Genomic DNA, 27,536 nt, shown 5'->3' with positions numbered 1-27,536 from the left:
TATTCCATTAACTGATATCTAGCTCCCCCATATTCCATGGCTGCGTGAATGAGCGTCTTGCTGATCGCACGCCCTCCCCCACTTTCTCCACGGCTGACTCCGACATCACTGAACTGGCTGATGAACAGCAGGATGAGATGGAGGACTTTGATGATGAGGCCTTTGTGGATGATACTGGCTCCGACGTTGGAACTGAGGAGGGATCAGACCTCTTCAATGATGGGCGCGACCCGTTTTACGACCGATCCCCTTGGTTCATTTTAGTGGGAAGGTTGGTGAGGTTACTGTGAGAATGGCCAAAAGGGACCAGCTCTTGCTGTAGACTGCAATGGCTTTGTCTTGTGCTGCACAGAATATCTGTCAGGCCAGGCAAAATATCTATATACGTAAATTGGAATTGCCAGAGAATGAGCATAGTTTTAACATGGTTTTAAATTCCCATGTCAGAGGCCATGAAGACTGAAATATTAATTGAGAAAATAACCCTTAGATGAGACAACGTGAATAAATCTATTTCTAGATAACTATTACGACATAGAATGAATGTGGTTTTGTATGTGTACAGTTTTTAAGCGTTATTTATAGAATACTCTATTTAGCCATTGCAAGATCACCAAGATAGTATTGTAGTATGTAATCTCCTGTAGAAGAGAATCTCAGAGTATGGTGGAAAGTTTTTAAGTCCAATCCAAGAAATCCATTTTTTGAAAACTCATCTAACATCCTCTGTGTCTGAAGAGAAAAGATGTCATGAGGAGAAAGAAGAATGGTCATTTCTGGATCAGAAAAATATTCTTTGAGATGATTTGGCTTCTTAGATTTTGCATGAGGCTCGGTAGCAAGTATTACGTAGCGCAAGGTCATCATCATTAAAATTCACTAGCTGGTGGTGTTTATCAGCGCTTTCCCCATGTGCTATGCTTGAATTTCTGAAACAAGTTTGCTTAATGTATTTTAGAGTATTATTTATTTTGCCAATCTAGATACAATTAAGGCATTCTCAGACCTCAGTCTGTGGTGTAGACCCTAAGGACAGCAAGTTACATTAAAAAACTGTAGTACTTTGCACTGTTTCTTCGCAGATAGTCTTGCTCAGACATGTTACTCGTGTCAGGAAACAAAGATTTTATTTAGTGACTTTACTCCCCTCTCTTTTGCTCCTACTCCCCCGATTACGCTTTTTTGCTTATTTGATTGCTCTGTAAGCCAATCTTCTTGTTAAAAAGTAAGGGAGGTGGTTATCACAGGCGTTGTACAAAAGAGGAGGTGACTCCATGACTGGCGGGAGGCAAAGGAGAAGGGACCTTCACCTTTCCTGTGACTGTGAGCGGGGAAGACTTCATGGTCAGGGAGGAAGGATCTTTTTGTAGTTTCCTCAAATGCAGGAAACTTGATTGCATGATTTGTGAAAATGAGGGACTGAGTTTGTCAGTCTTTTATCAAGCTTTTAGGTCAGTTTAGCTGTATTGTCTAACCTCACTCTTTGTCTTTAGTAGACCTGTTTACAAGCTGTGATTAAAACTTGGAACTTCCTTAATCTAGTCTGAAACAAAAATTACAGGTACTAAAGATGCAAGAAATTTCATTAGTGCTCTTTGATCTCTGTGAATTTGTGCCCTTATGTGCAATGTCCGATGATGTGTTTTATAAAATTTAATTCTTTCAGATTAATCTGATCCACAAGAGTCGGTTTGAGAAAGCCACCTTAACTGGCTTGGAAGTAGTTGTCAGCCAGTTAAAGCATATGTGCGCTGTTTGCAATGGCTAGGACTGCTTTCTTGTAACAGTGCTGGCATACTCAGTGTATTCTCCTGTTGTGCATGTTCTTTCAGAGCAGGACCTTCAGTGCTTGGGAAAAAGTTGAGCTATTCATCTTCATTTCACAAACTCTTCAGGAAGCACAACACAAGCTGAGCGAATACAGTGTATAATGAAAACAGTTGTGCTTCCTGGCCATTGCACAACTTGCTTCCCGTTTCCATGTATTAAAAGAATACTGAGCTTTGTCTCTGTAGGCAGACATATGAAGCTGCAGCAATTTAAGGGTACTAGCCTGAACCATGTAAGCTGCACGTATTAAGGAACTCTACTTGGGTTGTAAGTTGTACTGAGGAATGAAGCTTAGCTTGTATTATCTCTGAGTAGACAGCTGAATGATTTTTTTCCCAGATGTAGGTTTCTATTCTGTTCTATTTCTATTCCTGTTCTGTTCTTCTATTGTGCTGATTCTGTCAGCAGAAAGCTCTTAGACTGTTTAGCACCACTGAGTAGAAACTATTTTGAATCCTCAGTGTCTTCCAGCATGAGAATTCTACTTTTGAACAGTGTGACTTACAAGGATCAAAGGGTATGTCCAGCTACGTAGATAGTGTCTTGAGCTCAAGGTAGTATTCAATTTATAACAATACCAAAGTTCTTTAACATTTTTAACTGTATACTGTTTTATATGTTGTGGAATGTGTAGGACAAAAATAAAATATTTTTTAATATTTTTGGGGGGGTTATCAGCAATAATAAGTCCACATCATGAAGGGAGAAGAAGTTGATCATGTAGTTTTCCAACTCCTTGAGCATCACAGTATTTTTTTCTCTCTCTGTGCTGTGACTGTCTTTTATTTGTACTATATTAAAGAAAGGGGAAAAAAGAGCTGGTCCCTTTAGCCATCTCTTCTGGCATGCTGGGCTGTCTTTAAGACTGACTCTGTTTAACGGTGTGACATATCAAACATTTGCTATGTTTTTAAGGGAGGTGGGAGAGGACTATGGGATATTTTATTTAAATCTTGAATTGATGTGTTTGTTTAAAAAATATCCGTCATCATTCTGAGTTCTGTTGGTTTTGTTTTGATTTAAAAAAAAAAATTGTGTTTGTTAAATTTCATTTCTAGTTTTGTTGTGAGTATGCCATTTTACCTCACCAATCTTTCTGCTAATACAGCTCCCCCTCTTTCAGTCTGCTGGGCTAAGGTGCAAGGGAACACTTGCATATGGGATGTTTGGGGAGTGGGAGACGTCCCAGATGTGGGAAGAGGAGGAGGATAACCTTAAGATTTTATCCACTCCTAACTTGGTACTGTCTTGTGATGAAGCAGGTGGAATGGCACTGGAAGGCAGTATTGCTGCATAAAACTGTTCTTTTTTTCTGTACAGCAAATGTGCTATTGCTCTCCTCTCTACAGAAGAGATCCAGCATTTTCGTCACCAAACATGAAGCTTAAAACTTTTTGCATTATGTGCTTTTCTTTCTCTAAGTTAAAATGATTCCAGTGAGCTCGGTGACTGGATGGAAGGAAGTTAAGGAAGATGAGAAATATTTTTTTTTTCTTTGGGATTGTCATTTTACTGAGGTGACAAAATTGCAGTTGCTCATAAAGCTGAATGCTTTGACTGTCATATTTTGGACAGCAGCTTCAGAACTTCAGCCATGCAAATAAAAATACATTTTTACTTTTCATGCAGTTAATGCTTTCCCTTTCCACTAGTTTGGTTTTGAAGTAGGAAGGCTTCTGTAATGACCTCCTCTATTAGTTATTGAAACTGTCTCTTACTGTATACACATCAGTGCAAGGCTATTTACATTTCTTTCTGTTGGGGAAAAATGTCCATTCTCCCTAGCTTGAAATTTGATTTTGAAACTGCTTGTGTTTTTTCATGTTGAGCATATAACTCTATACCTTCCTGAACTCCATCCCTGGTCCAGTCCAAGTGAACGATTCCAGTTTGTTAGTGTGGGGGACTGTTTTCTTGTATGGTGGGATGCTGCTTTCTCAAATGACCACCACCTGAAATTTCAAAGCTAAAAAGGAAAACGTTTTCTTAGAGGGAAAAAAAAAAAAAGAAAATTAAACTTCCCATTTTGTTACTTTAAATTTAGTCTCTTCTCCCTTCCCCTGCTTGGTCAGTGCTTACCTCACTTTGGAGCAGACTGAAAAAGAATTAGATCCTAATCTTAGTCAAGTGTTATGTCGCAGTTGTTTTTTTTGTTGTTGTATGGTTTTCTTCATTTTTTTGTTTTGCTACTTTTACAGCCTTATTAATCATTCTCTTCTCTATTGCATTTTGTCACCACCTTGTTTTTTAGTAGCATTATTTTTGTCTCTTTGGTTCACAGCTGACACATGTTTGACTACCTTGTCATTTCAAGATCATTCATTCATTCTGGGAAACGGGCGTGTGAATCCAAGGAGAAACACTTACCTTTTCTAACTTTGGTCCTTAGCTATGTGTCACAAGGAATTGAGTTTGGATCAGTCTTGCTGTGTTCACGGAACAAATTTTACAGCTGATGTCACCAGACAGAGGCAGTGAAGATCTTTATTTCTCTCTGTCCTCTTCTGTCATGCAGGAGCTTCCCTATGAATATTAAACACTAACAGTTACAAATTTGAGGAATTAATTACACTTAATAATAAATGCCAATAAAAAGGACTGCAAGAAGGAAATCCAGTTAAACAAATGAGTGGTGTTTAGTATAACTTATATGCATAAATTCATAATAATTACATACATAACTGGTTAGTCACTTCAAATGTAATGACTGGTAAAACTATTGGTTAAACTTCGATGCATCTTAGTACTCTTCTGAACTCTTAAACGGCTCACTTAATAAATAAAGCCTTCCATTTTTTTCCCCTTGTTGAGAGCCATTCTTTACCTGACTTGTTAGGCCTCTCAACATTTAAAGTTTTGCTCAAGCTAATCACACTGAAATGTGGTGTTCTAAGAACTTTTGCAACGTTGCAGAAACATAAAACAACTTAATAACTTTAGTCTAACTTTGAATTAAAAGTCTGTACAATAAAACTTGTTAACTTTATTGTTCCAAAATAGACCCTGCTTGTATATAACTTTAAAAGTTAGTGTATGACAGGATCATCCAGTACTGGGCCTAAATGCTGCTTTTCCTGTTGTAAACCGTAGTTTCTAAATGATTGCTCTAGAGTACTGTTGTGGTGTTTTGTTGTTTGGTTTGGGTTGTGTTTTTTTTTTTTCTCTAAAGAAACAAATATATTACTCGTAAAGATATTTAGCTGTGAAGACTATCGGTCTTCCAGTATCCATACACTCAGTGAATCTTCCAAGAAACCTAAGAGATGACTTATGGTTTATTGGGGATTTCTGATTACTCTGTATGCAGTGTTATCAAATGTAGAAGAGAGAAAACAGTCAATCTGTTTTGAAGTGTTTTTATATGTTCAGTAAAATATTAGGGACTGTGTGAACACAGTAGATCAACTCCCTTTTAATTTATCACTTCAGACTACACTCATGGGGTGGAAAACTCAAACAATTCTTTATAATCAGTAGTTCCGTAGTAGACTTCTACCATCTTGCTAACAGCTCCATTTACAACTGTAGTGCATCCAAAGTTACCTTTTATAAAGCCATCATTTTAAATTGTCTCCTTCATATGTTTTGTAACTCACTAATATAAGCCGTGTGTCTCCAATATACTCTGGTTTAGAGCATTTTGTGGCTTTGCTTAGCTTTGACACTGCTGAAGAGCCCTGTGTGGACAATATGGATGCAGGCACACAGTGCAGGTCTAATAGATGGAGTGAAGTAGACTGAAGAATTGAATGTCCCATTAGCCAGCCAAATGCTGCGGTCTTTGCGGTGCTTTTGCAGATGATTGCGTAATGCTGTTTGTGTTTTCTTTTCTTCCTGTTACCAGAGCATTTGTATACCTGAGCAATCTACTGTACCCGGTGCCTCTTATTCACAGAGTAGCTGTTGTTAGTGAGAAAGGAGAAGTACGAGGATTTCTGCGAGTAGCAGTGCAAGCTATAGCAGGTGAGATGCTCTAAGAGCTTTCCATTGCAACGCTTTGGTACACTATGAATAGCTGCAGCTTTAAAAAAGAGGCAAACAAATTAATAATTTTAGTGTTGCAAAGAACACTTGTTCTTTATTATTAACTTGCTTTTGAAATTTTTTCATTGGTGTGAATCATACGGACCAAGCATGAATAAATCTTGAAACAATGCTACTGGTAAGCTTTTAAAATGATAGTGTTGACCACTGAAGTTTATACCTGGCAACCAATGCAACACTGCTTTTTAAGGCAGTGAAAAGGCTAACTAGTGTCAGTAAGTCTAAAAAACTAAAAATGAAGCAAAAGTTTTCTTTCTGGCACCCATTTTAAACAGTGGACAAGGGTATATGCAAGTCTGGTAGTTGTGATGACTTGCAGAAAAGTTACATGTACCACGTATTTGCTCTTCTCAAACTGTCCTTTTAAATAATGTGCTGAAATGTGCTCCTCCATTCTCTGACTGAATAGCATGTGAAGAAGTTCCTGAACTGACGGTTTTCAACATAGTATAAACAGAAATCAGCAGCAGTTTTCCATTTCGTTGCCTCACTAAAATGTGGTGAGACTTAGAAGCTGCTTTAAAATACTGTTTAATCACCAAGAATTATCAACTTTTCAGAAGAGAAGGGTAGATATATGGGGATGGTAACTGCTTCATCCAGTTTTGAACTGCGTGCCACAGCTTAACTGCAGTTTGCCAGTCAGCTGCTAATATTTTGTACTTTTCCAGTATGGGGTGAGCTAGTTGAGTTTCACTGTTGGTCGCTAGCCATGTCTTATCCATGCTGATGAGAGCACAGATACTTCCCATAATTTGTCCTTTCTAGCAGTGGCTAACTGCCAACATGTCTGTATTGTTTAGGTAGGGTAACCCTGGAAATTTCACTCTCCATGGGAACGTATAATGAAATCTCAGACTCTGAAGATGTGTAAGAATCACTCTGGCAGGGACTGAAACAGCAAGTGAAATAAAATCTATTTTAATGTGTACAAAAGTCTCATTTCTATCTTGGTTTGCTCTCCTTAGCATTGACCAAATATTTTGAAATACATATTCTATTTATTCATCCAAATAAATAGTATACACCATGGCTAATAGAAATTGAACTGCGGACATCTCTTGAAAAAGGGCCGTAGCATTATTTGGTCCCTAAGTGAAGTTTTGGAACACATTCTGAATCTTGGGATTTCTCCTGCAAGCATGCATTTACTGTGGAAAAAATATCTGGCGTTTAACCAGGCCTCGTTGTTACTGTCCACAAAGAGGAGGAGGTTAAATGGACAGACTGTACAGACAGAACCGCCTTTCAAACTTACAGGATGTACTTGTGAAGCTTTGCTAGCATGGCTGCTTGCTTTACGACTACAGAATTTTAGATGACAGTTTAAATCAATATAAGTATATATTCCCGTGTAGGTCATTGTATTATGGTACGTTAATTCACCTCGGGTACAATAATCAGAAGTAAATAAATAATCAAAATGAGTACTAAAGTTGTTTTGCATTCCAAATTCTCTGAAGTTAAGTATATTAATGATGAAACTTCATAGCTTGTCTTGTTGTTTTCCCCTACTCAAGTTCATGATGGATAGATTTCCGCTATGATTTTTTTCAGCACATATTCTAATCTGTTATTGGATGACTGGAACCAGGCCTCTTCTACTGTACAGACTGGTGTCTGTTGTAACTAGAATTTCCATTTAGATAATTCTGAGGGTTTTTCCCTCTCCTCCCTATAATTTTTTTCTTTTTTTTTCTGTTTTTTAGCTGATGAAGAAGCCCCAGATTATGGATCTGGTATTCGACAGTCTGGCACAGCTAAAATTTCATTCGACAATGAATATTTTGATAAGGTAAGAAGTCTTAAAATTGAGTTAAGTTTCTTTGAGTGCAGTAGTTTGTGCTTCTAAATAAAGAATAAGTAATGCGGGGGGGAAGAAGGGGATGGGAAAACCATAAACCGCAGAGTCTGTTACATGCAACTTAATTTAATTTTTTCAGAGTGATTTTTCTTCTGTTGCAATGACTCGGTCTGGACTGTCATTGGAAGAATTAAGAATTGTGGAAGGGCAAGGACAGAATTCAGAGGTTACCACTCCTCCAGAGGAGATCAACAGAATGAATGAGCTAGGTAAGCAAGAAATATGTAGTAGTTTTGGAGAACTTAAGGGAAATCTGGGACACTTTCAGTCAGTGATAGAAAGGGTTTCTGGGTGTCCTTCAAGAATATGATAGGTAGGGAGAGGTGTAACCGGTGGGTTGCGTATGATAGATGCTGGAGTTATTTGTTTGAAGAACTGTGCAGAAAAACGGTTCCCAGGTATTAGAAGCTTTTGATTATCAGCAAATAATTTGGGCTCAAAAGAAAAACAAAAAAGTGTGATGGGACTAAACTGTTGCCTGAAGGAATATTTTAAGAAAAGAAAAGGGGGGGGGGGGGAGGGGGAAGAAAGAAAGAAGTGATTTCATGTGGGATGTTTGTTTCTCCCTAAGACTTGAAGTCAGCCACTTTGGATGGAAAGATGACTATGGAAGGATTCACTGAGGAAATTGGTGATCACTTGAAACTGGGTAGCGTGTTTACCTTCCGTGTGACAGTGCTACAGGCCAGCGGCATCCTTCCTGAATATGCAGATATTTTCTGTCAGTTCAAGTAAGAATTTGTCCTTATTTACATTAGGCAATGAATGGTTTGACAGAGAGTGCAAATAATAGTGGGCAATGGAGGGTCTCATTGAGAGCTTTTCAAATCAGTGGCAGTGTGGTATAGCAGAGAAAAGCACCTTCTCAGTTACTGGAATTCCTGTTACAAGCAGTACCTGCTTTGTGTTAGCATGGTGTTAAGGAATAAAGTTTTGCAGAAGGGAGTTAAGAATCAGAGTGGACTCTTAAGTTACTGGTTATAGATATCGTAAGTTTTTGCTTGATAATGACGTTTAATGTGAAAAATTTGGTATTAGATTGTACATATGCACAATTAGAATGAAAGCTGTATGACCCTTGAGTAAATCAGTAGCTCTCAAGTGAAAGTGTTCTTTGGCTTAGTTTCTTAAGAAAGAGAACAAAAAATGGGAGTAATAAAGACACAAAACAAGTACGGGAATCGTGGTCCCAAAGACTAGGGCGTTCCTAGCTTGAGACCATCACTCAACTCCCTGTAAAGTTCTAGCAGAATAAATTTATGGGTGTCCTTTCAGTGTTGGGTTCACAGCACAGCAGTCTTCACTAAACATTTCTGGGGTGTTTTATTTTTGTTGTTGTTGTTTTGTTTGGTTTTTTTTTTTTAAAAAGCTTTTTACATCGGCACGATGAAGCTTTCTCAACAGAACCTCTCAAAAACAACGGTCGAGGGACTCCCCTTGGGTTTTACCATGTTCAGAATGTAAGTAAAACTTTACATGAATAGTAAGTGCCTGTTTTAGCACTGGGAGTTGTGTGTATCCTTCTTGTTAAACTCATGAGAGGTGTATGGGAAAGGGGGGCAAGGGGAATTATTAAGAATAGACAGCAGGAGGAGTGGTCAGGTGAATGATGTAATTCCCAATCAAAATACAGAATGATTCTGTGTGGTAGATTTAACTCTTCTGTTTTACCTCTACTTCCTGCCCTTGAATCCTCTTTCCTTTCCAGGATGTTCAATGAAAGCAGTCTAGAATTCAGGAAATAAAATATATGTGAATAGCAGTGTTCATGATCTCAGATGAACTGAATATATCTATTTTTATGAACTGTGTAATCCTTTGGTTACATGTAGCCCCCTCTTCTCCTACTTAAAATGCCTGATATTGAGGCTTTCATTTTCTCCTTTATTGGAGAGTAGAATTAATGCCTAAACCAAAAAGGAATGCCATTGCTTTTACCTGTGAGTGGCGCTAAACCATATGAAAAATACAGCCTCCTAAAATTCACACTCATAAGATTTTGCTTTTGTATGTCTCATTTTCTTCCCTTATTTTGCCTAATAGATTGCTGTGGAAGTCACAGAATCATTTGTGGAGTACATCAAAACAAAGCCTATTGTGTTTGAAGTCTTTGGACATTATCAGCAGCATCCTCTCCATCTGCAAGGACAGGATCTCAACAGGTATTGTTGACCATTCTGGTATAAAGGTTGTTTGTGATCATGCTCATGTCAGCTCTGCAGTTCGGGCAGTACTTTTTCATACTCCTGAAATTATATAGCCACACACCCTCACAAGTAGGATTCTTGACTGATCCAAGAGTGCTGGCAGAGGCCTGTTTACCCAGTGTAGTATGTTTTTGTAGTGAGTGATGGAATTGTTCTACCATCTCAAACATGGAAAGCTGTTTTGCCGATACAGCTGCATCCACCCAACAAACAGTGTGGTGGTAGAATATTGTACTCAGAACTTCAGTGGTGATCTCAGTGAGTTCTGGGTAAACCTTAACAGTGCTCCAAGATGCAGTGTTCCCTCAGGGCAAGTGGCCAGATGCATAAAGGTAGGATGACAAGAGAGGCAAGATTGGGGGAAAACAAAAGGTTCTCAACCTTTTGACATACTAGTGCCAAAGTTGCTGAGCATTTGAATTTTTGGAATCAGGGAAAGGACCCCTAGTCCTGTTGTCTTCATAGCCTAAGGGAAGAGGCTGTTGTCTGGATTGCTTGGCCTGGTTAGCCCTCCTACTGAGGGCAGCAGCTGCAAAGAGGGAAGCACGTGCTGGTTTTAAGAGGAAATGCCAGCTGAGGCTTGTTCCTTTTCCTGAAGTTATTTTGGGAAATGCCTGTTACCTACTTAAATTTTCAGTGCAGAATGGGGATAGAGCAGTTGGAAATTGTAATTAATCCTAGTTGTCAGCAATAAAAAAATATTTAAGTTAGAATAGAAAAAGGACACAGGTTAGCCTGAGAAGTGTGCTGAGTCCACTTGTTATCCTGACAGGTGATTATTTACCTGTCTTCATGGGGTTGTGAGGATATTTTTAGAGACAAAAATGGGTGGAAGGACTGTACTGGGATTGTGTGTATACATACATGCATGTGTGTTATTTGTATACATTTTTTGTTTAGCTGCCTCTATATTGATAACTCTTTTCATTTCTTTATAGCCCTCCACAGCCTTCCCGAAGATTCTTTCCTCCCCCTATGCCACTCTCAAAGCCAGGTGAGAAGAGTTCTCTAATTCTGTATATGACGTTTGCTACTGAAAATGAAGGTTGTAGTGTATTCCTAAACTATTCAGGACACCAAGAAATGTAACGGAGTGAATGTTGCAAAGGGCATTGGATCTATCTTTGCTGGCTCTCTTCCTTTTTATATGTTCTTTTCAACCTCCTCTCGCAGGAAGTGCTTCTTGGTTCATTAAAGGGTAGAATCTCATTCCTGAGGTGTTGACCATATTCCATGAGATCTGGCTATGGCTCTTTATGTGCTTACTGAGCACTTGACTGGAAATTTGCTTATTCATTAACCGCTTCATCTTTTTGCTCTCTAACATTCTTAGTGAGTCAGTCTTGTTGAAATGACCTTTGGTTTTCTTTGCTTAATTGTAATAACGCATGCTGAGCTCTCTAGTGGGTTTTTTCCATTTCACCTTTTATTTCTTCCTTCTCCAGCTTTCTCTCACCTGCATATTTCTACCATCCTTTTTTTGTGTGTCCCATTCCCTTTGCAGACCATGAAAGAAAAATTGAGTTGATTAGGTATCTTATGTCTGGCTATGTAAATGTGCATGTGCTGAACACGCTATCCGAGCATGCCAACGTGCTTGCATCCTCTGCTGTGGCTGCTTTCCAGGATGGAGCTGACCAGCTGCCACCTTTTCTCTTTCTGCCTGTTCCCAGTTGTCAGAGTGAGCGGGCTCCTAAACGAGATGGTTAGTAACCAAACTTGATCTATGGTAGATGTAGAAGTAGTTCCAAAACATGCTTCAAAATTCCTTTTTTCTTATCTTTATCATGTACTATTCTTGGGACTAGAAACTGCCATGGTTGCAGTCATGGAAGGATGATGATGTGCTTGAGTTTAGGGCTATTCTAGAGAGAACCATATAGAGAGTCTACAAACTCCACTGTCCCTAGGTATCACAGATTTTTCTGTGTCACTGGATCTATTCCCTGAAACTTCCTGGACCTCTGATTTTTTTCTGTGTTCTGTACATAGTTTTGTGAGATTGGGATGAGAGATGCTGCATATGAAAAAAACAGCTAACTGTAGAGGAAGCGTTCTGCATAGGCTTCCTTTTTGCTCATCGTCTTTTTTTTGCCACTAGCAGTGCTGTTCCTCACTTTCATTTGTGTTCTGTTTTATTACAAAAAAAAAAAAAAAAAAGAGACGACATGCTGGTTATTAATTATGCCAGTGCAAGTCCATGAGACCTTCTAGAACTGGCTTTCATGTTTAGTTAAATGTGTCTTTCTGTTGTTTTTCTCTTCTGGTGCTTTTGAGTTTCTCTGCTTAGCAGTAAACTTGAGTGACTTGTGTGTTTGACGTTCCTCTTGCTATCAGCTGCATTGAGTCCAGCTGCATTGAGTCCAGGTGCAGCTACATGTTATGATGGGTTTAAGAGAGTGACTACCCTGAGTAAGGAATGGCGAGAGTAAATGATGACACTGAAGCTTGCAACCCAGCATGATGGAGTTGTAGTGCTGTAAATAACTGATTCTTGTAAAATCTGTCCCTCTGAGGTAGCTGCTATTTTACCCAGAAAAGAAACAGAAATCACATTTTGTTTTGCAAAAGAGACTACACAGGCACGCCTATGAGGACCTTTTCTTAACTGGGGACTGTTATGCCCTTCCAGTGCATGGGAAATTAAGTCATGGTGGAAGCTGAAGGATACACAGAGGTGTGTCGGTAGGAGAACCTAAAGAACACTTGAGCAAGGGAGGAATGGGGCTTGAGAGGCTAGAAGGGAGAATAATTATTTGGCTTAATAAAAGCAATGAGGTTAGTATGTGAAAGGAGAAAAAATGGAAAATCAGTTGCAGAGTTAAAAAATACCTGTCAGAGTATTGTCACAGGAACTAGGCTTTTAAAATGTTCCCATTTACAAAAATGAAATGAGTGAACAGATAAGAGAAGTCATGTAATGATAGCTAAAAGGTGTGATGTAAGCATGCGTGAAGGACTATCAGGTTACTCCTAGAATTTCAGTTATCCCACTATTTTTTTTAACATGGTTTATCCCTACATTTGTATGAAAGGAATCAGAGAGGATCTTGCCAGTAGTAATCACTAATACCAAAACATAAGGAGCCCAGAAACATACTTTGGCAGGATTCTGGCTCTGTAATAAGTCTTGTTCAAACTTTTTACACGCACATCCAACTTTTCACATACACATCCAACTGGTACAGGAGACTAGCAATTTGTAACATGAAGAAGTGAAGACCAAAGTTTTAAGTTCTTGATTTTTACTTGTGTGGGGAAGGGGAAGTGTACTCGATGGGTGAGTAATGTTGCAGATGAACAGACCTAAGGAATTCTAAATCACAAACTGTTAACCCATAAAATAACTGATGCACATTAGAGGAAACTTTTTCTGTGGATCTAGAGAGGCTGCATATTTTTACAAGCTTTTTGGATAAACTTTTGTTTCGCTATGTAACTTTTTTTTTTAAATCTAGTAACTTAGATTTAAAAAACAATGCTTTGAGAAATAATGATTGCTGTAAGCAACATCATTTTCATGGAAAAAAGATGTGGTCTGCATACGTACATAGAATATATAGGATCACTGAAATAACATGTTTCTGTGACCCCTATGGTACGCTTTACTTGTTCAGTCTTTGTAAACCATTCTTTTTTTTTTTCTTCTTTCTTTTTTTTTTTTCTTTCTTTAAGTGCCAGCTACAAAGTTAAATACTATGAGTAAACCCAGCTTGGGCCAGAGTGTGAGCAAATATGACCTCCTGGTGTGGTTTGAGATCAGCGAATTGGAGCCAACAGGGGAGTAAGTCCCGTATTAATCTTTTATGTTTTAACAGCGGTGGTTTATGGGAGTTTGATCTTTTACCCTTTGTTCTGTTCAGACAAGGTTGATATTTAGCAATCATTATGGGGCAGTGGCCCGGCTTATGTCAGCCTGGTGCCTGGCTGGTTCGTAGCGATTGGGTGTAAATTCTGCTGGCATTCGTTGTCCCCATTGGAAAGGACTGAAGAGACAGCATGACATTCTCTCACACTTGAAGTAATCTTTCTACTTTGAAAGCCCATGCACACCAGCTGAACAGGTGCTGGGAAAACTTAGCCTGTGTAGGCCATGAGTTTAGATTCTTTGCGTCACTAGAGACTTTATGCTCCAGAAGTCATCTAGCAGGCCCTATTTTATGTTCACCTCTGCTACAGAGAAGGGTTTCCTCTGACAGGTCCTCAGGGATTATATTGAGAAGCGAGTTCCACAGAGTTTCCCAGAAGTACTGGAAGTACAGTATATGATACTTCTATATTTCACTGATACTGTGGTCCAATTGAGTCCAGTCTGAAAGTCAGGAGAAACTCTTATTTCTTTAGATATTATATGGAGAGGTTACTGTTGGCAGCAGAATACAGAGTAAAGTTGCTGTGCTAGTGTATCTTTCCTGCCCGTTGATTTCACTGTCTCACACAGGTATATTCCTGCTATTGTTGACCACACTGGAGGCCTGCCCTGTCAGGGGACGTTCCTGCTTCACCAGGTACTAATGAAGGCTGTACAACAGCAAGTTTCATCTCGGGGGAGGGGGGGGGTGAATGCCAATGACCTGGATTTTGCATCTTTCATGTCTTCTTTCCCACACACCTGTCTAATGATAGCTGTAGGGTCAGTCATCTTTCAGTCTGTACTTAGTCTGTTAGCTTTGGGCTATGAGGAGAATATGTTTGGCCCCTAGTATATTGCTGTTGCCTTTGCTTATCAGTGTGCATCCCACTCATGACAGATGAAAGCCTTTTAAAAAGCAGGAACCTTTGGGACCAGATTTGTGCCTTCGGTGCTCTAACATCTCTATCAAGAACACAGAAGGATCATGTGGAGTCAGCTTTCATTGGCTCTTTCTCATTGCATGTGGCTACAAGACAGATCTACACAATGACCACGTCTCAGTGCGTTTTAAATGCTTGTAGTTAATCACAAACGCTAATGTAATAAAACTTAATAATAATTTGTCTTTAGCTAGATTCTAAAGATAACCCTAGTTAAATATTGTTTATAGGTTTATGTTCTGGTTTTTTCTACTCTCAAATTCTCAGTTCCTTTTCATAGAGTTTACCTGTGACTTGTATTTCCTCTCTTTCTTAAAATGATGGGAACAGTTCTTATAGCTTAGGAATAATGGTCATATTCCAATAATTTCCTTTTAAAAAAAAAAGTTACTCAGTTCTGGATTTACTAGTGTCCTCATCAGTTACTTCCAGTTCAAACCAGGGTAATTCTAGCCTCTGTAATTCCATTGCCAAATCCACAATATAGGCAAACATCTTTCAACTTCTTTTGAAACAATACACGCAAAGCACCTTCTCCCTGGATAGTTGTTGTCTTCATTTGGAAGAGTGGAATCTGTTGAAACCAGCAGCTGGGGAATTTTTCTTTTTCAGATGTGGTGTTTATTTCTATTCTACAATTTTACCTTCCTCCCAGCTATTACGGAGTTTTATTATATTTTGACTTGTAACAGATACATGTGACAAAGGAGGAGAATATCTGCATGAGTAGTTGCTATTTTCTAGTAACTTCTTTTGGTAGATACACTTTAATATAACATATAAGTTATATAAGCACACATTACCCAAGTATTTGCTTGTTTTTGTGGTCAACTCTGATATATCCCAGGGACGATACATGTGTTCTTTGAGAGCGTAGCAACAATTTCAGGACTATTTTAGGTTAAAAACCTCTGCTGTTGTTGAGTGAGGAGGGAGAAGTGTAATTTCTGTTACATATGAGAATATAATGTTCCTTTTACGTTAATTTTAGGGCCCTGAAACACATCGGTGTCTGGTCACAGTTACAGACTAATTTAAATGATGTTATTTGCTTTATTTTTGCAGTATAAGTGCAAAACAGATGATGTTTGTGTGTGTCTGTGTGTGTGAATACTTAACCAGTGTTTTGTTTTTGAACTCTACCAGGGAATCCAGCGTAGAATCACAGTTACCATTATCCACGAGAAGGGCAGTGAGTTGCACTGGAAAGATGTGCGAGAGCTGGTTGTTGGTGAGTATATTGTTTTGCATGTTGCTATGTAAGGAAGAAAAAGTGCTAATGGTAATTTCTCTTTGTGTGAGATTCTGTCACCTTTGAGTATTGGCTGGGAGAGGAGCATTTTGAAAAATATCCAGAGGAAAAACTTAAGTTTTGCAGCTTCCACTTACAGCTGCTTGTTAATCACATAGCCTGAAATGATATTTGGGAAAACCAATTCCTTCTGTTTCAGGTTTAGTTTTAACTGATTCCCCCTCCTACCCTTTTCAGGACGTATAAGAAATAAAGCAGAGGTAGATGAAGCTGCTGTGGATGCTATTCTGTCTTTGAATATTATCTCAGCAAAATACCTGAAGTCCTCTCACAGCTCCAATAGGTAAGTGAATAAAGTGAGCACTCTAGCAGGAATCTGAAATTCCTTTGACCTCTGAGGTATTGGCAGGCTGTTTGGAAAGCTGGGAATATTGATAATTATGAAATGTAGAATTCCATGGGCACAGGGCGTACAGATAGAGAATGAGTGTTACCATAAATTCTTGCTAATGCTGAAGTCCATTGGTCTACACGGAGGATTTCTGGATAATACATTTGAAGTAATTTCCATTTGTAAGCACCATAAAAGGAGGATGGAAAGGAACAGCTTAAAGGAGTCTCAGAATTTAACCCAGAACTTTTAAACTGACATCACGGTTTGTTGCTAGAATACAGCATACAGAATACAGTACAAGGGCAGTCTCAGGGGATATATTTATGGATGTGTACATACCTGTATTATTCCTGGAACAAGCATGTGACAATTTAAGCAAGAGCCATGCTTTGTAAATAAAACTTCCTAATTTGTGGATTTGTACAGATGTATCACAAATTGACTCCAGATCTAATAAGGGGGTGTCTGTTCCACATAACTGCAGTCATTCGGACAACGGCAGGGCCCCTGTCTGAGAGGTTTCTGGCTGCGTGTGTCTCCTCATTAGGGTGCATTGCTGTAAAGATCAGTCAGACTCCACATTGTCTTGCCTCAGTGTCTGCAACAAAGGGCGGTGAAGCAGAATGCTGCATTGCCAGCACAGCCTCTCCCTGCTCTGACGTAGGCCAAGTCACTTGACCACTCTGTGGCTCTGTTTAGCTGGTGCAAAGCAGGAATATCTCTGAAATTTAACTCTGAATTAGTGTTTCCGGAGGGGAGGGGGCTGTTTGGGAGCCCATCTCTGCTGCAGCTGCTGAATGCTGGAGGCGGTATCCTTCTAGGCACTGAAATGGCTTCTTCCTTCTCCATTAGAGGCTTGGACTTTGAAATACCACTGCGATATTAAAGGTGGATTCAGGACACTGCTCCTACCAACAGAATGTCTTCCTGCCACCTAGTGTCTGTATATGCGCACAGTGGCAGGTTTTTTTAGCGGTTATTCTTTGCCTCCCGCTGAGAAGTGGGTATTTTACTTTTAGTGTATTTGAATTAATGGATCGGTATAACTGGAATGTAAAGGGACTGTTGCTAGTTTCCAGTCTGTTACTATTGGATTTGTAGTTGGAAAGCCCTATACTTTCTGTTCTCTAGTAATTTCAAGAAATTCCTGTGTAGCTCTGTAGTTTTCTGTTAGGTGGGCCGCTTGGGTGAAGGATGAGTGTGAGTGAAGGGATATGTCTTATGTTTGCTCATTGTCTGCAGACTTGTTTTCTGGTTGGTGCTGGGGGTTTTTTTGTTTGTGTGTGGCTTTTTTTTTTTAACTCCACTTGTTCTGTTCCCCTCAGCTGTTGCTTTTCTGTTCTGCTTTTGGCTGCACTAACTGAAGCTCTTTCTATGTTTTTACAGGCTCTTTCTTGATAAGGATATGCCTAGGTATTTTCTGTTTGCTTCCTTTGTACATAAAGATTCTTGAAAATAGAATGCTTTATGTCCCATTTGTATTGCTGCCACTTCCCTTTTAGCTTTTACTGAATTCTGTTAGCACACCTCTTAGCTCTTCCAGAAGTAGTATACCTCCTCCTCCTTTGTGTCAGGGGTTTATTCAGGTACCATTCAGTGGGAGACTTGGGAAGGTAAACTTTCCTTCACATGTAAGAGACGGCTTCCTTCGTTCAGTCTTTCTGATTCTCAAAATGTGCCATCAGAATATAGTACCTATTTGTAGTTCTTGCTATTTTCTTCCTTTGTTCTGTATCAAAGAACTAAATTTGGAATTTTTTACTGTCTCTGACTCTGTAATGCTTGCCATGTTTGAAGTACCAAGTCCAGGACTGAATGATTAAGTTACTTGAAATTCCAGCTCAGAATTGCACGGAACAAAAAGCTGTGGCTGCCATGTGAATGGCATTCAACCTCTGTTCTTAGGTTGGATTTGCATCTGAAATTTAACCATGTGGTTGCTACTTCTTCGTTTACCAGTTGGCAGAGAAGCAAGACATGTAGTAGCTGCTCAGACTGGATTCCTCTTTCACCTTCCAGATTGGATCACAGCCAAGCATGCTGGCTGCACAGTCTGGGACAATTTGCACTCTGCTTTCTGTGCTCTGCCTCTTTGAAAAAGAGAAGACTTTAAGTCTTCAATGCTTTCAATTCACCACCTTTCACTAATGCTAAAATCCACTTAAAAATCAGTTCTAACTATACATTGGTGCCTTTAACCTATTTCTCCCGTTTCCCATGCTTTGCTTGTTCTGTGCTCCTTTTTCCTCCTTGCGCTGTTGGCTATGCTGAAAGAAGTTTGCTCACTTCTGTTTTTTGTCTCCCTCTGTAACTATTCTAGCAAGTTCTGGTTTGGACAGGCAAGACTCTGTATTAGACAAAATCCAGTAGAGTAAGCTATGTTTGACTTCAACTTGGTGTTCATCCAAAAACCATCATTTTGCTAAAGAGGGGCATTTAGTTCTGCACTGATGAACATTTGTGCCTGTGTTCTCTCTTCATGATGAGAAGTCATGTTTGGCACACGGTGCAGAGCTGATTCAGGGGCTAGGTACACTGGTTTTCCCATCTGTGCAGAACCAGGTTTTACTACTTTTTCTTCCACCCAGGTAGTAGATCTGGAGCTTGCTAAAAGTTTTAAAAATTTCTCTTGTAACTAAGACATGATGAAAGATTAAAACATAGGGACTCAACACAGATTTGTAAAGGGTTAGAGGACAACCTGTGGTGTTTGCCTAATCTAACTCAAGTAAGGATTATTACATTACAGTGCTTTTAAAGTTACCAATTACTTAGCCTTTAGAATATGTTTCTTTGTGGCATTTTTAATAGAAGCAAGACATTTAGAAGTAATTTCTTAAGTGTGCTACTTCAAATGCAAACAGTACTTAGGAATATTCTCAAATTACATTATTTGACTGCACAGTTCATGGTGTTTCAATGTATTAGCTCAGAATTGTGTAATTGGTATCAGGAAAAGAGGATTCTTGAGAACTCTATTTGAGATCAGAACTCTTTGTTTCTGATATGTCTGCTTTTAGGCTGTTTCATGTTTCTTTTTGGTTTGGTTTTTGTTATTTCTTCCTTCCACCCCCTCTTTGTCATTTGTCTTTGGTTTCGTTTTCTGTTTTTCTGAGTTGGCCTTGGGCATTAGTACAGAAGCTCTTTAGAGATACAACTTGTTTTATATACATGAAACACTTTCTTGCTTTTAGTACCACATCATTTGGACTCAAAATGGGATGGAAAATGACAACAGCAAGGGGATTTGGGAGGGAAATTATATGGAGGTGATGAAGAATTAATACCTTCTTTTTCTGTTACCAGTGTAGAAAACTGCACAGCATGTTGTATTCCTGAATAAGGGTATAGGACTTCTTTCCAAAGGAACCTACATGAAATCAGTCTCTACCTGTGAGAAAGGAGAAGGCTCATTTCCTTAAGCCCCTGTTAGAGAGGAGAGAGTGTAATTATGACTCTAGACCTGATGATTTAGCTGTCCTGTGTATGATGCTGTCTCTCACCTTTTACTTGAACAGATGAACTTTCCTGATTGCTGGGGTAGAACTGTGGGAGCCTTCAGCTCCTTTCTTTCCATGTACCAAATTGAAGAAACTTCTTACAAAAGTTTGTGTTAGATCTGCAAGTTTTTACTTGAAGCTACTAGGGACGTGGAAAGAAATCTTCATCAGCTGAATATAGGACTTAGCCCTACCTATCAATCATTCTGATTTGCTGTCAGAAGCTGCTGGCTTTATTTAACTAAGTAGTAGAGGGATCTCTTCTGTTGCTATATGTTAGTCCTAAAATACAGTGCAGAATGAGTGTTGCTTATAAAAAAGAATCTTGCCATGCACTTTGAAGGTCCAGATGGGCTGAATTGCACCTGAAGCAATAGAGAAGAATTCTGCCTGCTTAGACACACTGTTGTTTAGTGCTGGCTTCCCTGTAGTGCTGTGGCAGCTTTTGTTCTCTTCTGTATTCCCTCTTTTCTCTTTTAGATGAGTCTTTTTCATAACAGGCAATGGTCTCTTATGCCGCACTATTTGAGGTAGAAGTAAGTAAGGGAAAGAAGAGAAGGTCTTTGCTTCAAGTATTTGTTATTTAATCCACTGAGATCAATAACAGTCATAGTGGATGATGTCAAGGAAGAGATGCTTTACACTGACCGATGAGAGGGATGCAGAGGAACTCTTACTATTGAGCTTTTACTGTACTTTTTTCCAGGACTTTCTATCGGTTTGAAGCAGTTTGGGATAGCTCCTTGCATAACTCCCTTCTCCTCAATCGAGTGACACCATATGGAGAGAAGATCTATATGACCCTTTCTGCTTACCTGGAGGTTAGAGACCAGTGCCTTCCTTTTTGCTTGTGACTCAAGTATAATTATTTGAGACATCAGACAGTGTGTACCCGAGATAAATACTTCCTGGACTAAGTAATTTTGAATTCTGAAGCCAGTGAAAGTCTTTATTCATTTTCTGAGAATGGGGTGGAAAAATTTATTCACAGTTCACATCTCATTGCGAGGCAGTAATACCTTGACAACAAATGTGAAGTGAAACTGGTGATCTCTTACTTTTCTGTGCCTCACTTTATCTATCTTTGTATCTGAAAATCCATTGAAATCAGCGAACGTTGCTATGTAAGTGCTACTAGTGTTACGAACGCTGGCCTAGCTCTTGGCTCTGCGTGCAAGGCACTATTCTTTTGTGTAGCACAATTGTTTCACCCACAAGATGCACCAAGAAATTTGGCAGTTCTCTTTCACACAAACACATATGAAAACGCTTCACCAAAGACCCAAACAAGAACAAATTTCAAAAAGCTGTCCCACTAAAAGAGGGAAGCAGTGTAACTTGGCGTAGTTGTCTGCAGCCACTCATTCATTACTGTTTTTTCTCTTAGCTTGACCACTGCATCCAGCCTGCTGTTATAACAAAGGATGTTTGTATGGTCTTTTACTCACGAGATGCCAAGATCTCCCCACCACGATCACTACGCAATCTCTTTGGCAGTGGCTACTCCAAATCTCCAGATTCGTAAGTTCAGTTACCAATTTTGGTATCAATGTTTTATGTCAGCATATGGTTATTCTCTTAGAGGGCATGGGGAGAATGTAGCTGAGTTTTCTTTATTTCTTCTTTGAAAGTTCTCCAGTCCGGTTTTGAACATTCATTCTTGCTTGCATTTATTTCAGTGAAACTCTGATGGCTTCTCTCTTTACTGACCCCTTTTCCAGCCTTCTGACTGAACAGCTGGGAAGACATTTTTCAAGCTTGCACATAGATGACCCTGATCCTGACCTGGAATTTACTGCAGCAGCTGCTCTCTGAGTCTAATGGGGGGTGGGAGGGAACATGGGGAAATGCCATTTTTAGAGATCTTGCAGTCTGTCCTGGCTACTTTGTCAAGATTAGAATTCATATGTAGTTCGAACTAACAACTATACTTAAACTCCTAATTTAGGGACCACTTAACTAAAGCTAATGCACTTTATTTCTGAAGATAATAGTTTGGTTTTTTTTTCTTCTGGTTTCTTGTGAACAGCAATCGAGTAACCGGGATCTATGAACTAAGTTTATGCAAAATGGCAGACACGGGAAGTCCAGGTAAGCAGTGACTGGGTGTTCAAGTGATAAAAGGTGCTGTAAACTGAAATACTGCAGAAAATTTCATAAGCAGAATGGAGTAAACACTTCTGTCCTAATGGGAAGGAGTTCCTGTGTTTCACAGGAGCAATGGAACATTGCTATTCCATAAAAAAAAACTTATACAGGCTTTTACTTTTGCCTTGATTCTGTGTTTACCATTGGTGAATCAAGGATTCACTGAAAACTTTTACAGTTTCTGACATGGGTGTATCAGGGAACTGGGCATGTACCTGGATCATAGACTTAGGGGGCATAATACATGGCTCATAACTAACACAGTTGAGACTTGGTTTTGCAGCAATAGAGTTTTGTGTTGGTCTTTTGAAGATATTGCTGATACCTGATGCAAGCTTGGTAACTTGGAAGGAATGTAGTTCATGTAATATCAGTATATTTTTTCCTCTAAGACCTAGCAATTGAAGTTCATGTGTTGAATTAGACTGAACAGGAGTTTGCATTATATCTTGGTCAATAGAAAATATCTGAATGAAGAAAGCTGGACTAAATTAAATCTCTTTGGGATGTGTGATTGCTGTTAATGAAATCATTGCCTTGTATATTTCCAGCCAAGCAGCAGAAGTGTTGGTTCTTCACAGATTGCTAATTGAGAAATGTTTCTTAGTGGCATCCCTCTGGCTATGTTTTTAACATGTCTTATGTTGGTTTTTACTGCTCAGGAATGCAAAGGAGGAGGAGGAAAGTCCTGGATACATCTGTGGCATATGTGCGAGGAGAAGAGAACTTGGCAGGTTGGAGGCCCAGGGGTGACAGCCTCATTCTAGAGCATCAGTGGGAACTGGAGAAACTGGAGCTGCTGCATGAGGTAAGTAGAGAGATGGGGGAAGTGAAAGAAAAAGCACAACTGTACCTTTGAATTTGCCTTTAGTCTACCCCTTGTGAGACCGTCTGAGCTCAATGGGTTCCCAGATGGGAGTTTGTTCTCAAATTCAAGATTTAAATAAATTCTCTGACAGAGAAGATAGAAGGTGTGTGGCTGGCTGCTGAGTAGAATCTTCAGCTCAGAATCTCAGTGTATTCAACAAAGGCAGATTCAGCTTCTAGTGCTATTGTAAACTCCTCTCCACAGGGAAATTGTTTACTGGTATGAATCTTAAAAGAATGCATAAGAATTCAGTGCCTGTAAAACAGGCAACGTCCTGGAGCAGATGATACTGATTTCTTTTCTTACTAGGTGGAAAAAACCCGACATTTCCTTCTGCTTCGTGAAAAGCTTGGTGACAGCATCCCCAAGTCCCTGAGTGACTCACTGTCTCCCAGTCTGAGCAGTGGAACCCTCAGTACCTCCACCAGCATTTCCTCACAAATTTCAACTACAACATTTGAGAGTGCTGTGACGCCCAGTGAGAGCAGTGGCTATGATTCAGCAGATATAGAGAGCCTGGTGGATCGGGAGAAAGAGCTGGCCACCAAGGTATAACATGAGAAAAGCATCGTGGGTCTAAATTGAGGTGCCAGAGATCATTAAAGATTAATGATGAGCTTCTCAGATAACATGGTGAATATCCAGTATTGTGTGAGTTTCGTTTTAATATGCTCTATAGTGAAATCATCCATCCTCACCAGCCGATGCTGGTGGCTAGGTTTGTGCTATGGCTGCACCTCATTCCCCTTCATTAGTAGTTCTGTAAATGAAACTTTCGAATTTTAACAAGGGAAGTGATTATTCCCCTCTTCTTCTGGGGTTTTTCGCAGCAGTTTAGAATTTGTTTATTCTTTCATGAGCTGCTAACTGTGTCTTGGCAAATTGCCTCTTGTGTCCAAATTTCTCTGAAAATCTAAATGTAAAATTCTTTTCTGTGTGTGGTTTGTTTTTTTTTCCCCCACCTTAGTGTCTGCAGCTTCTTACTCACACTTTCAATCGGGAATTTAACCAAGTGTACAACAGCATCAGTGATTGTAAGGTAAATATTTCATACAATACAATACACTATATTTGTAGTACAATAGCAATGTATTTTAGCTTGTGGAATCTGTGATACTATGAACAGACAAAGCACTTCATATTAATTTTCTTTATTTTCAGTCTGTTGGAAGCATTTGGCTATTTAGCATCAGGTTCCAAAGACTATAGCAGGAATTAGAAATGGTGTGAACTTAGATGATAGTATAGCTTCTAGTTTATTAGCAGACTGGAAGTGCTCTTATTATCTTTCGCTACATACACTTTCCCTATGTAAAAGGATAAATTGGCTTTCTCAAAAATTCTGACGGTAGGCTGAGGGGACCCCAAGTTGCAAACTGAATAGTCTGATATTCTGTTGAGGAAGTCAGGGTGTGAATAATCAGAAGTGTAGGACATTAGTAACAAGCTGTGTCTACAGAAGTGCCATTGTATTTCCACCCCCAGATGGGTTTATGATGGTCACGTGCAAAAGTTTGGCTACTGAGTAGGGAAATAGCTGATGGAAATACCTTTCAATTATCTGAGCCTTCCCCGTGCTGAATGCCGTGTTCTAGCCAGGACTGAACACTAACTACAAAAGAACTTCCTCTGTAATATTTTGCCTATATTTGTCCTTGTAGTTGTCAGATATTTCTCCAATTGGGCGGGACCCATCAGTGTCGAGTTTCAGCAGTGCTACCCTCACACCTTCATCTACCTGCCCTTCTCTGGTGGATACAAGATGCAATTCAATTGATCAGAAGTAAGTATAGGGTATTAATAGAAAAACATGACTTCTCAGCACTTCACAAATCTGTCTTTGCTCTTTTCTGATTCCCCCCCTTTCTTTTCCCTACTTTCAGATATTTCTCTGTATCAGTTCCCTTGCCTTATCTTAATCACTCTGCACAATTATTTTTGCCTGTTTTGTTCTTTTGAAGTGTTTGTTGTTATTTTTTTTCTTTTTGTGCTGAAAGAACAGTCAGATGCTTGACATTCCAGTGACCAGGGCATCTTCAGTGTGTAAAGTCCACAAGTTTGGGGTTTTTTTTTTTTTTTCGGAGGTCTGTTAAAAGACCTACTAACAACAGCCCAGAATAAACCAGTTTGGCCAGTAATCTCTGCTTATCTTTCTCAGCTGTATCTATAGAAGATATTTTTGATTAAGTTGGGAATAACTACTTAGTGAAAGACATGTAATTTGTACCTTCTCAGTTTAACATCCCTGAGAGGAGGAGTGCTGATGAAGTAGTGCATTTTACATCAAACCATAGTAAGACATATTTCTGTGGTGTGACTGTGTTTGGCAAGAGAATGTGAGGGAGAAGTAGTGGGGGAACAACTTACTAGCAGTTGTTACAAGTTTTATTTCACACATTTCAAGGGAAACACTATTTGATATTGTACAAAAGGATCTCTGTCATACAAAAAAATACGGACTGGAGGGTGAAACTTGTAAGACAGGCTAGGCTGTAGATGCACTTTAAATTCCATTATCACATTCAGTTGGTTTGCTGTGATTTACTTTTATTTCTCTGCCTTTTTTTTTTTTTAAAGGACACCAGAAGCAAATTCTCATGCCTCTAGTCCCTGCCATGAGGTGGAACAGTTCCAGCTAATGCCTACGGTAGAAACTTCCTATCTTGCCAGAGCTGGAAAGAATGAATTCCTAAACCTTGTTCCTGATATTGAGGAAATCAGACCAGGGTAAGTTATCTCTTGTAGTGTGATCATGGCTTCCTGAGAGCTGTCACAAGGGCTTTCTGAGATTGGTAGTTTCTTTGCCCCATTTGAGGAAGGTAAATTAAACAAGTGATAGCAGAACTGCAGAGTTCTGCATGGTGGAGGTAGGATTGATGAGAGTCGTGTTGATATTTGATCTCTGCAGCATTCATTCCCTGCATCTACTTAATGAACAGAATTTCCCATGACTTAAATATCATGTCTGTTATCATCAAAACCATGGCTCAGGTTCACTGAAGTAGAGATCTTTGTGGGTCCTTCTTTCTGTTCGACTTTTGCGTAGTTCTCGAAGACAAAATTCAGCTTGCTATAGAAGAACTTTTTCATAATAATGTTGCAGACAAAACGTATTAAGGACCAAGTGTCTCTTACAGTGTTTTGCAGTTAATAGGGATACTCAGTAGGTGCCTTATTTAGGGGAAAATGTATTCCTGTTTATCTGTGGGTTTGTTTTTTTCCAGCTCTGTGGTCTCAAAGAAAGGATACCTCCACTTCAAGGAGCCACTCTCCAGCTCCTGGGCCAAGCACTTTGTGGTGGTTCGCCGTCCCTACGTTTTTATTTACAACAGTGACAAAGATCCTGTAGAAAGAGGAATCATAAACTTATCCACAGCTCAGGTGGAATACAGTGAGGATCAACAGGCAATGGTAAAGGTCAGTCTGAGAGCTACTGTTTATTTACCCGTAGAGCAGGAACATTACAGGTAGTAGTGCATCCATACCATCCTGTGTGTCATCTCTGGTCTGAGGAAAATGCATCTGTGCCTTGGAGAAATGTCTGACATCTGATGATTCTGCCCACAAAGTTCCCAGTTTGTTCAGGGTTTCTTATGTTTTGGACACAGTTGCCCAAAGAGGACAAAGAGGCTGAAACTGACTGCTGTCCATCTCAGCAGCTCTTGAAGTCCACACTCATGAGTTAAAACTATGTTTTGTAGAAGATGTCCTATTTGACTGACTAATAATATCCTGGAAATCACCAGTGAAACTTAAGTGAAAGACCTTAGGTCTTGTGGGTTTTAGGAATGTGACATAGCAAACTCTTCCTCACAGAGGAAGTGTGCAGCAGCTTCTGTGCTTGTAGACTTCAGTATTTTAAATTGTCCTTAATATTCCAGACACCCAACACATTTGGCGTATGCACAAAGCATCGTGGGGTCCTGCTCCAGGCCATCAATGACAAAGACATGAATGACTGGTTATATGCCTTCAATCCACTTCTGGCTGGCACAATACGGTAAGAGGCAGTTCATGGGCAGACAATGCTGCAAAGATAGATAGCCATAAGCAAGGAGGCAAATAGTTTGTCACAGAATTTAATCTTGTTCTGAAGAATTTGACAAGATGGGTGAACTGAAGGAGGGAGGAGAGTGGGCAACAACAACAAAAAAAAACCCCAAGCCCTGTATTTCAGGAAATGCAGTGGCCGTTGCTTTGGCTTGTGACATTCTTAACAGATGTATCCAGTTTGAACATATGTGGTATACTTCATGCAGTACTACATTTGGAGGCCACAAAATGGTTTCCTTGTATTGCTATTTTACAAATTTATAAAGCTGCTTACTGCCCCTGTGCAGGTGGGTCTGGACTGCCTTTTCATTCTCTTGACTGTGAGCTAAAGCAGAAATTCTCATTTCCTTCCCTTTCTTGAACTTCTCTAGAAGCCTTCCCTTTAACACAGGTCACAGACATCCCCTGCTTGCTGGAGAGATCTTACTATGCTACAGTAGCTCTTCCTTTCAGTAAAAAAAAAAAAAAAAAAAATAATTAAAAATTAAGCTATTACTGTAGAGCATCAAGTAATTTCTTAACAGTGCAGTCCTGAAAAGATCCTGTCTTCCTTTAAAGGAGCACAGCAGAAGAGTGAGAAGT

The 27,536-nt window shown here is 39.5% G+C and overlaps 1 protein-coding gene across 9 annotated transcripts in view; it reads left to right on the top strand.

The window, feature by feature from the left end:
• Window positions 1-27,536, top strand: part of KIF1B (kinesin family member 1B) — a 96,984-nt gene that overhangs the window by 64,562 nt on the left and 4,886 nt on the right. For 6 of the 9 annotated variants that reach the window (XM_009460939.2, XM_087755262.1, XM_087755265.1 and 3 more), the window contains 22 exons: window positions 23-271; window positions 5,675-5,793; window positions 7,584-7,669; window positions 7,818-7,947; window positions 8,310-8,469; window positions 9,108-9,198; window positions 9,782-9,900; window positions 10,884-10,939; window positions 13,621-13,729; window positions 14,387-14,453; window positions 15,886-15,970; window positions 16,229-16,334; window positions 20,592-20,706; window positions 21,273-21,406; window positions 21,915-21,976; window positions 22,696-22,841; window positions 23,211-23,450; window positions 23,869-23,940; window positions 24,563-24,684; window positions 25,479-25,628; window positions 26,126-26,318; window positions 26,783-26,901. In XM_009460939.2, the coding sequence (XP_009459214.1) occupies window positions 23-271; window positions 5,675-5,793; window positions 7,584-7,669; window positions 7,818-7,947; window positions 8,310-8,469; window positions 9,108-9,198; window positions 9,782-9,900; window positions 10,884-10,939; window positions 13,621-13,729; window positions 14,387-14,453; window positions 15,886-15,970; window positions 16,229-16,334; window positions 20,592-20,706; window positions 21,273-21,406; window positions 21,915-21,976; window positions 22,696-22,841; window positions 23,211-23,450; window positions 23,869-23,940; window positions 24,563-24,684; window positions 25,479-25,628; window positions 26,126-26,318; window positions 26,783-26,901 (2,730 nt within the window). The remainder of the gene's footprint in view (window positions 1-22; window positions 272-5,674; window positions 5,794-7,583; window positions 7,670-7,817; window positions 7,948-8,309; window positions 8,470-9,107; window positions 9,199-9,781; window positions 9,901-10,883; window positions 10,940-13,620; window positions 13,730-14,386; window positions 14,454-15,885; window positions 15,971-16,228; window positions 16,335-20,591; window positions 20,707-21,272; window positions 21,407-21,914; window positions 21,977-22,695; window positions 22,842-23,210; window positions 23,451-23,868; window positions 23,941-24,562; window positions 24,685-25,478; window positions 25,629-26,125; window positions 26,319-26,782; window positions 26,902-27,536) is intronic. The other 3 variants (XM_087755268.1, XM_087755267.1, XM_087755266.1) reach the window with 1 other exon arrangement.

The sequence above is a fragment of the Nipponia nippon genome, unplaced genomic scaffold (assembly GCF_047370975.1).
Source record: "Nipponia nippon isolate SJK-2023a ecotype South Korea unplaced genomic scaffold, ASM4737097v1 scaffold_19, whole genome shotgun sequence".
In the NCBI taxonomy this organism is placed as follows: domain Eukaryota; kingdom Metazoa; phylum Chordata; class Aves; order Pelecaniformes; family Threskiornithidae; genus Nipponia; species Nipponia nippon.
This window is presented reverse-complemented; position numbering and strand designations above follow the sequence as displayed.